Here is a 16,211-nt window from a genome sequence, read left to right as displayed (position 1 = left end):
ACATCGATTGGTTGCCTCCTGAATGCGCCCTGACCCGGGCCATGGATCAAACCTACAACGAAGGTTCATACCCTTGACTGAGAATCGAACCTGCAACCCTTTGGCCTGTGGGCTGACACTCTAACCACTGAGCCACACCAGCCAGGGCAATCTGAAATAATTCTTTTTCTCACATGTTCTAAGTCTTTCCGTTACTATAGTTGGAGCTGGGGCACAGTTCTAGGGCCAGAAGTAAACCTAAGTGTTAAGAAAACATGTTTACATATATCCACATTCCATATTGCTCTCAAAACAAATTCATGTTGTGAGCCTGGAGCTGTTGTTTGATCCTAGAGCAAACAGTACTGTTACAGTTATCAAGTTAAACCTTCATTCAATATCCTTTGCCCAGGCTGGTTAAGAGACAATTGCCCTTAAATTAGGTGAAATCTGGCTTTCACGTATTTCAGCTTTTCCCTCATGTTTTTAGATATGTGATGATGAAATTCCTGAATATTAATTTTTTAAATGTTCAATCTCTTACATACAAAGAATAAAACTTGTGACAATACCCAGCCAGTGTGGCTCAGTGGATTGAGCATGGTCCCCTGGACTGAGAGGCCCTAGTTTGATTTCCTGGTCTGGGCACATGCCCAGGTTTCGGCTCAAATCCCTATTACGGGGTGTGCAGGAGGCAGCTGATTGATGTTTCTCTCACACATTGATGTTTCTGTCTCTGTCTCTCCCTCTCTAAAAAATTCATAAAAACATATTTAAAGAAAATTGTGACAGTTTTAGTATATTGACTTCTTTTAGTTTTGTTCTTATATTTGTGTGTTGGTATGACTTAGAGTTTTGTGACTCACATGTCGACTTTTAAAGTGCTTGGCAGATTGGAACTGTAGCATGGCATCTCGCCGTCAGTCAACATGGAACCTCAGCCTCTGGCTTTCTAAGTTATGCCCAGTATTGTCACTCAGGGTCAGATTCAGCCTGGGTATTGAACACTCCATGCTCCTTTTCATGGCTTGCAAGGTAGTCTGCCTCTAGCCATCAGTTATGTAATGGTACCACTGTTTTCTTAGTCTGTGATTCAAAATCCAAGTCATTTTTAACTTTCCCCTTTCCTTATATCCAAGCCAATCATCAATCTTTATGATGGGACTCATGGATTCTCATGAGCACGAGTCACTTTCCTCCTAGCCTCACTGCTCCCACTTTAGATCATACATGTTATGAATACTCCCTGTCCTGGCTGCTGTGGCTCAGCAGTTGAGCATCGACCCATGCACCAAGAGGTCACCAGTTTGATTCCCGGTCAGGGCACATGCCCAGGTTGTGAGCCCAATCCCCAGTTAGGGGCATACAGAAGGTGGCCAGTCGATGTTCTCTTTCATCGACGTTTCTGTCTCTCTCTCCCTCTCACTTCCTTTCTCTCTAAAATCAAAGGAAAAAAATTTTTTTAAAAAGTTATAGAATCAGTAAAGAAAAATAAATAAATCTTTAAGGAAAAAAAAAAAAGAAACGAATACTCCCTAGTAAGGTTGGGGGCAGATAGAAGAGAATAAAAGGGAGATAAATGATGATGGAAGAAGACTAGGCTATGGTGATGTATTATAGAATTGTACACTTGAAACCTATTTAATTAACTGTCCCTATAAACTCAAAATGTTTTTTATAAAAAGAAAAAAAACCACTCCCTATTTTCCCTATCCTCTAATCCATCTATACCCACTGCTAGCTAGCTGAGTTTTCCTAAAACTAACTGCTCTGTTCATATCTTGACCTTCATTTGAAATCTTTTTTTTTTTAATCCTCACCCGAGGATATTTTTCCATTTATCTTCAGATAGAATAGGAGGAAGGGAGGGAGAGATAGAGACATCAGCGTGAAAGAGACACATCAATTGCTTGTCTCCCAAAGGACCCTGACCCTGACGGGACGCACTGCAACCGAGGTACACGCCCTTGACTGGAATCTACTGGAACCTGCGTGTCATTGGTCCTCAGACTGACACTAACTGCTAAGCAAAACTGGGCAGAGCAATTCGAACTCTTTTAATGGCAATTGCATATATACATATTCACACACATACACATTTCCCATTGGCAGCTGGATGAAGCCCAAATTTTTTATCCCAATATTCGAGATCTTTCCCATGGACTCAAGTCTTTTTAGCCTCAGTTCCCTATTCTTTCCCACAGTGTGCTGTAGCTCCTGGACTCCTAGAACTTGATGGGACTTTTTTAGCCTCAGCTCCTATCAGTCCGTCTGCACACCTGAAGTGATCTCTCCTGCCTCTGAACATCCCCCACACTCTATTTCTGTTTATCTCATGGCATGTTCCTGTCCAACTTTGCTTTGCCATTAACCAAACGGCCTTTGAATTTAATTTAATTTTATTTAATTTTCACAACCTGTCTATGAGGTAACACAGGTGTGCCTTATCACAAGGGAGGAAACCAAGACTTGAGGAGGGAAGAGTAACTTGTCCAAGTTTTGCAATTAATATAGAGTGTAGCCAAGACTCCTCCTGGAACATAAACCTCAAGCTTTGTTCATTATGCTTGGTGTCTGAGTCTGCACTTAATACAACTCTTCTAGTTGCCTGCAAGTTACTTGAACTTGTGTTTTATTCCCCTAGAACCTATATGTATATATTATATTAAATATATTTATATATTAAATATAATGCAGTTCAGTGTTCTCTTTCTCTGTAAAAATCATGTTTCCCCTTTTTGAGCTTTGTTTCCACCTCATGTTTCTTATTTTATTTATTTATTTATTCCTCATCCAAGGATATTTTTCCATTTGTCCTTATGAAACATTTTTATTTTTAAATTTTTTTTATCCTCACCCGAGGACTTTTTTTTAATCCTCACCCAAGGGCATTTTTCCATTTTTTTGTTCAGATAGAGTAGGAGGGGGAGAGAGAGAGAGAAACATCGACATGAAAGGGATACATCGAGTGGCTGCCACCTGCATGACCCAACCAGGGCTGGAGACAAACTGCAACCAAGGTATGTGCCCTTAGCGGGAACCAAACCCAGATCTCTGATCCGTGGGCCGACGCTCTCACCACTGAGCCATACCGGCCAAGGCTTCCATTTATCTTTAGACAGAGTAGGAGGGAGGGAGAGAGAGAAACATTGATGTGTCACATCGACTGGTTGCCTCCCACACGACCCCAACCAGGGTCAGGGACGAACTGCAACCGAGATACATGCCCTTAGTCAGAATCGAACCTGGGTCTCATTGATGCACTGGCTGACGCTCTAACCACTGAGCAAAACCGGCCAGGGCTATTTATTTATTTTTAAATATTTTTTTCTTCATTGATTTTAGAGAGGAAGTGAGAAAGAGATAGAAACATTGATGAGAGAGAACGTCAATTGGCCGCCTCCTGCATGCCCCACTGGGGATTGGGCCCACAACCTGGGCATGTGCCCTGACCAGAAATCAAACCGGCGACCTCCTGGTGCATGGATCAACACTCAACCAGTGAGCCACGCCGACCGGGCTTATTTTAAGTAGAAGTGAAGCTTACTTCGTATATTATAAATAATAAAACTAGAGCTTTATATAACAAATTTGATTTCTGGGATAACTTTTCAGTAATGCACTTCACAAGTATTTATTGCCTGTGAGGAAATTAAGCCTTGCCTAGGCTGCTGAGCAATGAATGGTTCCACAGTTTTTAAATATAAGTATCCTGAATTTGCACGTTTGTAATTAATTTTTATATTTACTGGATGATAACATACCAACAAAAACTGTTAGGAACTCAGTAACAATTTTAATGAATTTAAATTTTATTCATTATTTAATCATATTTGGAAAATAATAGTACATACATGTGCAAGAGCTCTAGTGTTCAGTCTGCAGGAAATGCTTTGTGCCCTTGGTACCTACAGATCTTCCTGGAAATTCCATGGTTCCCAGTTGGGAGTCACTGTTGTGGGGATTCTGACATTGTTCTGCATCACTCATTGTTGCCTTAGGAATCTTCATGTGAGAAATTTCTTACAGCCAAGTGGTTGGGAAAGGGTTGCTTCCCTGAGTAATAACTTTATGTTTTCCTTTTAGACAGTGAGAACTATGCAGCTGACCTCTCCATTTTAAGATTGGCCTTTAAAAAGGAAGCTCAGAGCCAAATATATCACTCAGTTACATAACTGTATAGATCCTTATTGTCTGCCTAAGTTTTTCCTTTTTACACTTTGGTATTGACTTACTGATGTAGTTTGCTTGGCCCTGATTTTTAAAATTTATGTTTTATCATTGCATGTGTTTCCCAAAAGCCAACTAAAATTTTTTAAAAATAAAGTAGAATATAAATAAATACTCTAGCCCTTCTTTTGTGACCAGTTATATTTTAGCACTGGACATATCTGTTCTAAATGCTAATACCTATATGTGTGTGTATTGCTCTTTATGTTGTGTTTGTTGAACTTGCTCAATTTATATGGAAAAGCCAAATCTAAGCATACTGTTTATTAGAAAAATGTGGTTTCATTAAAAAAAAACTGACAATGTCTACTTAAGTATATCTCAAAAAATGGAGTGTCTTTTCTGGGAAGAAACAAAGAAAACATCACTGTGATGACAGCATGCCTCCGCTGGTAGATAGGAGATCTCTGCTGGCAGTGGTACTTTAAAAATCCAGAGCTAGCTCTGGCTGGTTTAGCTCAGTGGTTAGAGCACCAGCCCGTGGACCAAAGAATCATGGGTTTGATTCAGGTCAAGGGCATATACCTAGGTTGTCGTTGGGTCCCTAGCCCTGGTTGGGGTCATACGGGAGGCAACCAATCAATGTGTTTCTTTCACGTCAATGTTTCACTTTCTTTCTCTCCCTCTGCACCTCCTACTCTATCTGAAGATAAGTGGAAAAATATCCTTGGGTGAGGATTTTTTAAAAAATCCAGAGCTAAGAGGGCAACATTTTTTCCTATGTTTATCCTTTTGAATTTTATATCATGTGCATATATCACATGTTCAAAAAATTAATAAAAGAAGTTCATGTAGAAGTGTAAAAGATTTCTTCCTACCTATTAGACTATGAGCTCCTTGAGACCAGGAAGTGTGCTAGGTTTCTCTTTGTATTCCTGAACCTAGCACAGTGCCTTATACATAAGCCACCAGCTAGTGCACATAGATGTGAATTGGAAACTAAGAGACAAATTTCAGTAGGATCACAGGTAAAAATTACTGACTGTTGGATAACTTGTGTCTCCTTCATTCTGTCCCCACTTTCAGAGTGAAGCTGAAACTAGCTACCTGGCTGTGAAGTAAGATTGGTTTTTATTAAAAGCCATTAAAAAAACTTAAAAACAAGTTAGAATTTTCCTAGTCAGTTGTTCAAAACAGGGTTTAAGTTTGTTTATATATAATAGCGTGGGATTTTTCCAAGTGTGACCTCCAAACTGCTATTTTCTGTTTCTGCAGATCTTTGTAGAATTTGATGGCTGTAACTGGAAGCAACACTCCTGGGTTAAAGTTCATGCTGAAGAAGTTATTGTGCTTCTGCTGGAAGGCTCTCTGGTATGGGCACCCCGAAAGGACCCTGTCCTTATCCAAGGCACTCGAGTCTCGATTGCACAGTGGCCAGCCCTGGTGAGTGACTTTATTGGCTAGGAATATATTTAGACTTTACTCTTATGCTATGGACTATGGTTGAACTCTTTAGAATTCCATCAAACATGAAGCTTTGCCTTAACACACTTTTATTCTTTTGTTTTTGTTTTTGTTTTAAATATGTTTATACTGATTTCAGAGAGGAAGGGAGAGGCAGAGAGATACAGAAACTCAGTGAGAGAGAAACATCTATTGGCTGCCTCCTGCACAACCCCTACTGGGGATTGAGCCTGCAACTCAGGCATGTGCCTGGACTGAGAATTGAACCCACAACCTCCTGGTGTATGGGACTACACTCAACCAACTTACCCACACCGGCTGGGCAACACACTTTTCTGAAGTTACCAAAGCAAAAACAGAGAGATCTTTTCTCCTGTGTCTTCTAAAACTTTTTATATTAGATAATATTCGATACTTTTTGTTTTTAAATAATTTTTTAATCTTTAGTCTTTTCTCATAGGAAGGCTACAAAATAGTGTTTGTAATCCTTCAAGTACTTTTTCTATAGAAACTATTTTTTCTAGCTTTGTGTGTGTGTATGGTGAGAACTTTTAAGATTTATTCTATTTGCAACTCTAAAGTATACAATACAGTATTGTTAATAATAGTCACCATGTTTACATTAGATTCCCCAAACTGACTCATCTTATAGCTGAAGTTTGTACCCTTTGATCACCTTTACCGATTCTTCCACTTCTCCCACGCCTGGCAACCACCACTCTACATTCTGTATCTATGGGTTCAGTTTTTTTTTTTCAGATTTCATATAAGTGAGATCATACAGTATTTGTCTTTCTCTCTAATTTCACTTAACAATGTCCTCAAGTATTATCCATGTTGTTGCAAACAGCAGGCTTTTCTTCTCTTTTATGGCTGCATAATAGTCTACTGTGCACACAAACACACACACACGCACCACCACCACCATCACCACATTTTCTTCATCCATTCATCCATCACTGGACACTTAGGTTGTTTCCATGTCTTGGCTTTTGTAACTAATGCTTTAGTGAACTTGGGGGTAGATATCTCTTTGAGATAGTGATTTAATTTCCTTCAGATATATACCCAGAAATGGGTTTGCTGGATCATGTGGTAGTTCTATTTTTAAGTTTTTGAGGAACCCCCATACTGTTTTCCATAGTAGCTGTACCAGTTTACATTCCCACCAATAATACACAAGCGTTCCCTTTTCTATACATCCTTGCCAACACTTGTTATTTTTTGTCTTGATAATAGCCATACTGACTGACTTGAAGTGATATCTCATTGTGGTTTTGATTTGCTTTTCCCTAATGATTAGTGATGTTGAGTCCCTTTTCTTATACCTGTTGGCCATTTGTAGATCTTCTTTGGAAAAATGTCTGTTTGGGTGATTTGCTCGTTTTTAAATCAGATTATTTGGTTTTTTGCTCTTGAATTGTATATGAGTTCTTTATATGTTTTAGATATTAAACCTTTATCAAATATATGGTTACGAATATTTTCTCCCATTTCTTATGTTGCCTTTTCATTTTGTTGATCATTTCTTGTGCTATGCAGAAGCTTTTTTAGTTTGATGTAGTCCCACTTGTTTATTTTTACTTTGGTTGCTTGTACGTAACTTTTTTTTTTTTTATTTAAGTTTTGGTTTCTTAAGTCAGACAAAACAGTGCTATCAAGTTTCATTCTGAGAGTATCTGTATCTATCATCCTTGTTGGTAAAGTATTGGTATAGTTACATTTTTAGAAATTTTGTTTAGCCCTGGCCAGTTTGGCTCAGCAGTTAGAGCGTTGGCCTGCGGTCTGAAGAGACCCGGGTTCGGTTCCCGCTAAGGGCATGTACCTCGGTTGCAGTTTGTCCCCGGCCCTGGTTGGTCGTGAGGGTGGCAGCCACTCGATGTGTCCCTTTCACATCGATGTTTCTCTCTCTCTGTTCCTCTCTCTCCCTCCCACTCTATCTGTACAAAAAATGGAAAAATATCCTCGGGTGAGGATTAAAAAAATAAAATAAAATAAAATAAAATAAATAAATAAATTTAAATTCTTCTGTGGCTAACCAAATTAAATAATATTCAAAACAAATATGGTGCCCTGGCGGGCTTGGCTCAGTCAGCAGTTAGAGCGTTGGCCTGTGGTCCAGAGAGACCCGGGTTCAGTACCTGCTAAGGGCACGTACCTCAGTTGCAGTTTGTCCCCCGCCCTGGTTGGTCGTGCGGGAGGCAGCCACTCGATGTGTCTCTTTCACATCGATGTTTCTGTCTCTCTCTCTCTCTCTCTTCCTCTCTTTCCCTCCCACTCTGTCTGAACAAAAAATGGAAAAATGTCCTCAGGTGAGGATTAAAAAAACAAACAAAAAAAACCAAATATGGTTTACTTGAAATGAATAAATAAATAAATAAAAATAAAAGCCAAGTTTCTTCTGCAAAAAAAAAAAAAAAGTTTTACCATTGATTATACAATATCATCACTACACTGTTCTTTATTATTATTATTATTATTATTTTTTTTTTTTATCATCACCAGAGGACATTTTTCCATTTTTTGTTCAGGTAGAGTGGGAGAGAGAGAGAGAGAGAAACATCGATGTGAAAGGAACACATCGAGTGGCTGCCACCTGCACAACCGACCAGGGCCGGGGACAAACTGCAACCGAGGTACGCGCCCTTAGTGGGAACCGAACCCGGGTCTCTCAGGACCGCAGGCCAGTGCTCTAACTGCTGAGCCAAACCGGCCAGGGCTATTATTATTTTTTTATCCTCACCCGAGGACATTTTTTGATATTTTGTTCAGATAGAGTGGGAGGGAGAGAGAGAGAGAGAAACATCGACATGAAAGGGACATGTTGAGTGGTTGCCACCTGCACGATCCAACCAGGGCCCGGGACAAACTGCAACCAAGGTACGTGCCCTTAGCAGGAACCGAACCGGGGTCTCTCCAGACCGCAGGCCGATGCTCTAACCACTGAACCAAACCGGCCAGGGCTACACTGTCTTTTTTAAATTTATTTTTTCTTTATTGATTTTAGAGAGAGAGGAAGGGAGAGGGAGAGAGATAGAAACATCGATGATAGAGAACATGGATTGGCCACCTCCTGCATGGCCCCCCGCCGGGGATTTGGCCCACAACCTGGACATGTGTTCTGACCAGGAATCAAACAGGTGACCTCTTGGTGCATGGGTCGATGCTCAACCACTGAGTTACATCTGCCAGGCGCTACACTGTCTTTTTTTTTTTTTTTTTTTAATCCTCACCCGAGCATATTTTTCCATTTTTTGTACAGATAGAGTGGGAGCGAGAGAGAGAGAGAAACATCGATGTGAAAGGGACACATCGAGTGGCTGCCACCCGCACGACCAACCAGGGCCGGGGACAAACTGCAACCGAAGTACATGCCCTTAGCGGGAACCGAACCCGGGTCTCTCCGGACTGCAGGTCGACGCTCTAACTGCTGAGCCAAACCGACCAGGGCTACACTGTCTTTTTATATTTGTTTTTTGGGTTTGTTTATTTATTTATTTTTAATTTATTTTTGTTACAGATACTTCTCCTTTTTTACACTATAGACACCCTTCTCCCCATCTACCCCCACCCCGGTTCTGGCTTTGTTGTCCATGTCCATTGGTACAATTGGTTTTTGTTTTTTTGTTTTTTTATTAATTAATTAATTTATTTATTTTTGTTACAGATGTTTATTCTTTTCCCCCCTCCCTGCCCTGTCCCCAGCTTTGTTGTTCATGTCCATTGTTTATGCATATATGCATATAAGTTCTGTGGTTTATCTCTCCCCCACCACCTCCTCTTCTGGGGATTGTCTGTCTGTACTCCACTTCAATGTCTCTGGGACTACCCCATTCCTCAGACTGTTATGTTCATTATATTCCACAAATAAGTGAGATCATATGATACTTGTTTTTCTCTGTTTGGCTTGTTTCGCTTAGGATAATACTTTCCAGGTCCCTCCATGTAGTCTCAAAGGATAAGAGATCTTTCTTACAGCTGCGTAGTACTCCATTGTGTATATGTACCACAGCTTTGTTATCCATTCGTCTACTGATGGACACTTGGGCTGTTTCCAGATCTTAGCTATTGTAAATAGTGCTGCTACAAACATGAGGGTACATATATTCTTTCTGATTGATGTTTCAGACTTCTTAGGGTATATTCCTAGAAGTGGGATCACTGGGTCAAATGGAAGTTCAATTTTTAATTTTTTGAGGTAGGTACATTTGTTTTTAAGGCCACTTTCCAACAGAACTTTAGAAGAAGCTCAAACAGAATTTAATGTTAAGTTAGCCCTCTTGAAGCAAGGCTTTAAAGTTTAGTCACGCCCTGGCCAGTTTGTTTCAGCGGTTAGAGACTTTCCATGGACCAGAAAGTCTCGGGTTTGGTTCCCACTAAGGACACGTACCTCAGTTGTGGTTCAGTCCCGGCTCTGGTTGGGGTTGTGCAGGTGGCAACCAGTCAATGTATCTCTCTCACATCGATGTTTCTCTCTCTTTTCCTCCCTCTTTCCCTCCCGCTCTATCTGAAGATAAATTCAAAAAATGTCCTTGGGTGAGGATTTAAAAATAAATAAATAAATAAAGATTAGTCAGATCCCTGGAGAAAATGAGGAATTTCTCATTCTTCTTTTTCTTTTGTTAGCTATAAGTAAGAGTATCAAGCTGACTTTCTGCTCTAGTTTGCTTTCTATGGTTATTTGAGGGGTAGATGCTGGGTTGGGAATGTTTCCAAGGACTTATGCTTTAGCTTATCTGTATTTACAGATGCGAAAAATATATTAATAATGGATATTTTCTCTGAAGTTAGATATTTGGTTGAATTGTTACTTTTCTAAGTTCTAATCAATTTCTTGTCATTGCACTTCACAGACTTTCACTCCCCTGGTTGATAAACTCGGTTTGGGTTCTGTGGTTCCAGTTGAATATCTTCTGGATCGAGAGCTTCGTTTCCTGTCAGATACTAACGGGTTGCACCTGTTCCAGGTACTTAACACTTAATCTAGTCCTGAGCTTATTTCTCTCCTTGTTAATTTCTTTGTTGGTTGTAAATACGGTGTTTCCATTTTTCTTTTAGCATTGAAACAAAGTAGTTCTTCCCAATAATTTTCTGTTCCTTTTATAGTTTTTCTGCTCCCTTGAAAAGTACATTGGTGGCTGAGGCTTCTTTCTTCTACACATCCCCACTCTACCCTAAAACCACTTAAGACCACAATTCTACAGGTTTCCTCGAAGAGATGGCTTCCCAGAAGTGGTTGCTTCTATAACTTGAATGTGAGGGTGCCTACACTTTGTCAGTGGCAGGGAGACTGGGAGTTTGGGCTGATTCTGGGTAGCATTAAATATTGAAGAGCTAAGGTACATCTTTAGTTACAAAGAAAAGGGATAAATTTGTAGTTTAAACAACCTGGCATCTGAATTAGAGTTTCAGAATTTATGGATGCTAATAATTATTCTAACAGTTTTACTGTCTTATTGAGACAGCTAGGAGAAGTATTTTCTAAACTGTGTTCTGTGATATGTTAATGATGATTTCTTTGTTGATATTTTTGTCTCTCTCATTAGGCCTTACTCTCTTTCATCAACCTTGTTTTATCCACCTTTGTAATCCTAGTGCTTATATGGATAGGCACTTGGTAAATGTTGGATAAATAGCAAAATAAACAAAAGAATTTACATGATATAAAATGTTTTGTGGTCAAATAAGTATGAGAAATACTGACCTAAACAAATTTTTTTCCTACATGTCTTCTCCGGAGCCTTTGATATGCTGTTGTATATAAAAAGATACAGTATATAATATTTCCTAAACCTAATTGATCTTAGCATCCTTATTTTTTGCAGAGATCTCATGAGACTAGGGTTCTACAGAACATTCTTTGAACAATGGTGATACAGTGCTCCTCAGGGGTATGATTTTGCTCTTCTGGTTAGATAATTATTGCTATTCATTTTAACATTCATTTTTCTTCTCTTATCTTTACCAGATGGGAACAGATAGCCAAAACCAGATTCTCTTGGAACACACTGCACTGAGAGAAACAGTTAATGCTTTGATCAGTGACCAAAAGCTACAGGAGATATTTAGCCGAGGTAAGAACAGGTAGTCTTCTGTCCCTAAATTCTGAATCAAGTGTATGGTCATTGTTGAAAGTGATAGAATGAGGAGGACACTATGCAATTCTAAATATTTGTGCTTGTCTTCTTTTTGTGTGTAGAGTCAAGAGTATTTCCAGTTAGCTGGATCTTTAGATTAGAAAAATAGGATCTCGCTCAGACCACTGTTTCTTCTTTTGTTTTGTTTTGTTTTTTAAATCCTCACCCAAGGATATTTTTCCATTTATTTTCAGACAGAGTGGAAAGGGGGGAGAGAGAGAGAGAGAGAGAGAAACATTGATGTGAGAGAGAGACACATCAATTTGTTGCCTCCCACACGACCCCCACCAGGGCCAGGGTCGAACCAAAACCGAGATACGTGCCTTTGATTGGAATCAATCCTGCAACTCATTGGTCCTCAGGCTGACGCTCTAACCGCTGAGCAAAATGGCCAGGACCTGTTTCTTTTCTTTTTTTTTTTCTCCTCACCCCAGAATATTTTTTCCCTTTGTCTTCAGATACAGTGGGAGGGAGGAAGAGAGAGAGAAACATCAACCGATTGCCTCCTGCACGCCTGCAACCAGGGCTGGGGACGAACTGTAACCAAGGTACGTGCCCTTGACCGGAATCAAGCCTGCAACTCATTGATCTGCAGGCCAATTCTCTAACCACTGAGCCAAACCAGCCAGGGCCCTGTTTCTTCTTTATATTACATTTCACGATACATAAGTTTGTTGTGAGTTTTGTTTTGTTGTTTCTTCATTTTTTAAATATTTATGAAGGACTAACCTTGTAGTAGGTACAATGTTAAGATACTGGGAATATAACTGAGTTAGAAAATCTCTGCTTTTCTTGCACTTACTGTCTGTAAGGGTCTCAAGGACTAAAGACTATTTATACCCACAAATAACAAGGTAGAGTTCAAGATGTATTCATAAAGGAAACTATCCACAGATTTGTTCACATTAACAGCATGTTATTTTTTTATTATCATTATTATTTTTAATCCTCACTCAAGGATATTTTTCCACTTATTTTCAGACAGAGTGGGAGGGAGGGAGAGAGAGAGAGAGAGGAAACATCGACATGAGAGAGACACATCTGCTGGTTGCCGCTAGCACGAACCTCACCAGGGCTAGGGACCAAACCAAAACTGAGGTACATGCCCTTAACTGGGATGGAACCCGCAACTCCCTGGTTCATGGACCAAGGCTCCAACTGCTGAGCCAAACTGGCCAGGGCAATTTTTTTTTAAAAGGAAGGAAGGAAGGGAAAGGGAGAAAGAGATGGACACATTGAAGAGAGAAAAACATTGATCAGCTGCCTCCTGCATGCCCCCCACTGGGGATCAAGCCTGCAACCCAGGCATGTGCCTTGACCAGGAATCGAACCAGCAACTGCATCCACTTGGTGCATGGGTTGACACTCAACCACTGAGTCACACTGGGTGGGCAGCATGTTGTTGTTTTTTTTTTATCCTCACCAGAGGACATTTTTCCATTTTTTGTTCAGGTAGAGTGAGAGGGAGAGAGAGACAGAGAGAGAAACATCGACATGAAAGGGACACATCGAGTGGCTGCCACCCGCACAACCGACCAGGGCCGGGGACAAACTGCAACCGAGGTACGCGCCCTTAGCGGGAACCGAACCCGGGTCTCTCAGGACCGCAGGCCGACGCTCTAACCGCTGAGCCAAACCGGCCAGGGCAGCATGTTGTTTTTTAAGAATGAAAACAACAAATAATTATTACCTTTTTAAAAAAAATTTTTTTTCTTTATTGATTTTAGAGCGAGAGGAAGGGAGAGGGAGAGAGATAGAAACATCAATGAGAGAAGACATCAATTGGCCACCTCCTGCATGGCCCACAACATGGGCATGTGCCCTGACCGGGAATCAAACTGGCGAACTCCTGGTGCTTGGGTCGACACTCAATCACTGAGTCACACCAGCCAGGCTATTACTTTTTTCATGTTCAGGTACAGATTTTGCCCAAGATTCCACACAAAGGGTAGACTGTGGCTTTATTTATCCTTACCTTCATGTTATATATCCACTGTTCTTCTTTCTGAACCTCATTTTGATCATGGTTTTCAGTGAAATAGTGTCCTTGGTTCTCTTTTGTCAAACTAAATCTATACAGGTAAAGGTAGGAATAGGTACACTGGCCTGTTTAGGGGAAAAGAGTATCAGGGTAAAATGATGTTTAATGATTAAGGGAATATATGAGGAAGAAAGAATGTGAGGAAAAATTGATAGCAGAGAGAAGAAAATTGAGTGGACAGAAGCAGAGGTGGAAATGTATATGAGTATGTGTGAAAAAATTAAGCTTAATTATAGCTCTGAAAGATAATTTAAGTAATAATTTAGCTATATAGTCTCAAATATATAAGATATGCAGGAGAGAGAAACTGTCCTTCAAGGTCTAGCTGAAATTGCAGGGTAACATTACCAGTTGATAAAGTAATATCTTGAAACCGTGTTCCTAGCAAGACAGGTGCTATATTTGTTCAGACTATTATTAGTGTAGAGGTTGGAAACCTCATAAATTGAACTTTCTACCTATGTTATTGAAAGTCACATAGCAGTGTGTAAATGATAATATATCATTCAAATGGTTGCTTAACAAAATAGTACATACAATATACTGGCCTCCTTTTTTTTTTCCTCACCAGAAGGCATTTTTTGCATATATCTTCAGATAGAGTAGGAGGGAGAGAGGGGAGGAGAGAGAGAGAAATATCTATGTGAGAGAGACACATCGACTTGTTGCCACCCACACGACCCCCACCAGGACCAGAGACAAACTGCAACCGAGGTGCGTGCCCTTAGCAGAAACCGAACCCGGGACTCTCTGGTCCACAGGCCGACACTCTAACCCCTGTGCCAAACCAGCCAGGGCACCTCCCATTTTTTTTAATGTGTGTGTCAGATCCATGTACATTTTCATACTACATGTGATTTTTTTTTATTTGTAAATTTTCTTTCTCTTCCCTGTATTCTAGAATGGTAAGATTGATAGATAAGGTAAAATCAGAGGCCTGAGAGATTCTAAGAAATTTTTAAATAAACTGAATTTACCAAGGTCACTGGGAAAACTATTTATGTTTTGTTTGTTTGTTTGTTTGTTTGTTTGTTTTTTATTCCTCACCTGAAGATAGTTTTCTACTTATCATCAGATAGAGTGGGAGGGAGAGAGAGAGAGAGAGACAAAGAAACACTGACATGATAGAGCCACATTGACAGGTCACCTCCTGCACGACCTGACTAAGACTGGGGACAAACCGCAACTGAGGTATGTGCCCTTGACCTGTATCAAACCAGAGATTCATTTGTCCAAGGGCTGATGCTCTAACCGCTGAGCCAAACTGATCAGGGCTGTTTTGATTTTTAATTGCTAAGTATGGTAAATCTGGAATTGCTCATTTATTCAACTCCATACAAGAAGATTGATGCCCTGGCCGGTTTGGCTCAGCCGTTAGAGCGTCGGCCTGCGGTCCAGAGAAGATTGAAAGTGCCTGATATTTACACTATATAGTTTTCCTTCTGCTTTTAGAAATAATTATGAAATATAGCTTAGCCGAAAATATTTGATACTGACATCTCTCTTTTAGGTCCCTACAGTGTTCAAGGTCACAGGGTCAAAGTATACCAGCCAGAGGGGGAAGAAAGTTGGGTCTGTGGTGTTGTAAACCATCAAGATTCCATTACTCGTCTTATGGATGTGTCTATAACTGAGGTGAGGCTTTGTGTTATGTGTTATTTCATCTTACAGAGGGCGGTGTAGAGAAAGGGAACACTTCACCTATAAGAAGAAATCTCTGGCTCTATTGCTTAATGACTGTATGACCTTGAGAAGAAAGGCTGTTCAACTTTCTTAACTTTATTGTTCTCATATGTAAATTACAGTTAATTAGGCACCCCTCCCCCCCACCCCTAGCCACTGATTTAATAGCACTGTTGAGAAGTGAGATAATGTTTTTGAAAGTGCTTTGAAATCTGTAAAACAATATACAGATGTAAAATATTATCATTTTATCATATCAAGGTTAGTAGAAGTTAAAAATCTAGTTAGCATTTTCTTTTGTAATACTCATGCCACTCTCCCTTGGATACTGGAAAAATTTTTTCTAATGAAGTAAACAGAAAAAACAGATCTAGAGCTACATGTAGAATTGTGTAGAAGAAACACTAGATGAGTGTTTTGAACCAGATTTATATTTATAATATCTTTGAATTGGTTTCAGACTTGCCCTAAGCAAGTCACATGTCATGTAAGCATAATGATTTTATCTATTTGAGTTTTTAAAAAATCATTAAATTAATCTTCATTTTAAGATTTCAAACAATATACATATATAAAGTAGATATTAAAAGCCACCCATTCCCCTAGGAAAATATCACTACCCACATATTCTTCTATAATTTACCTTTTTTACTTCATTATAAATTAACATCTTTCTATGTAAAGATATATAAAAATCTGCCTTGTCCTTTTAAAATAGATGCATACTCTTCAATTGG

At 39.7% G+C, this 16,211-nt stretch overlaps 1 protein-coding gene across 9 annotated transcripts in view; it reads left to right on the top strand.

Moving 5' to 3' along the window:
• KDM3B (lysine demethylase 3B) overlaps positions 1-16,211 on the top strand; it is an 89,085-nt gene that overhangs the window by 16,277 nt on the left and 56,597 nt on the right. For 7 of the 9 annotated variants that reach the window (XM_036241198.1, XM_036241206.1, XM_036241204.1 and 4 more), the window contains exons 2-5: positions 5,425-5,592; positions 10,467-10,580; positions 11,582-11,687; positions 15,302-15,426. In XM_036241198.1, the coding sequence (XP_036097091.1) occupies positions 5,425-5,592; positions 10,467-10,580; positions 11,582-11,687; positions 15,302-15,426 (513 nt within the window). Of the gene's footprint in view, positions 1-1,843; positions 1,937-5,424; positions 5,593-10,466; positions 10,581-10,719; positions 10,869-11,581; positions 11,688-15,301; positions 15,427-16,211 lie in introns of those variants that run through there. The other 2 variants (XM_036241201.1, XM_036241199.1) reach the window with 2 other exon arrangements.

Source organism: Molossus molossus, unplaced genomic scaffold (assembly GCF_014108415.1).
Source record: "Molossus molossus isolate mMolMol1 unplaced genomic scaffold, mMolMol1.p scaffold_m16_p_4, whole genome shotgun sequence".
Classification (NCBI taxonomy): domain Eukaryota; kingdom Metazoa; phylum Chordata; class Mammalia; order Chiroptera; family Molossidae; genus Molossus; species Molossus molossus.
This window is presented reverse-complemented; position numbering and strand designations above follow the sequence as displayed.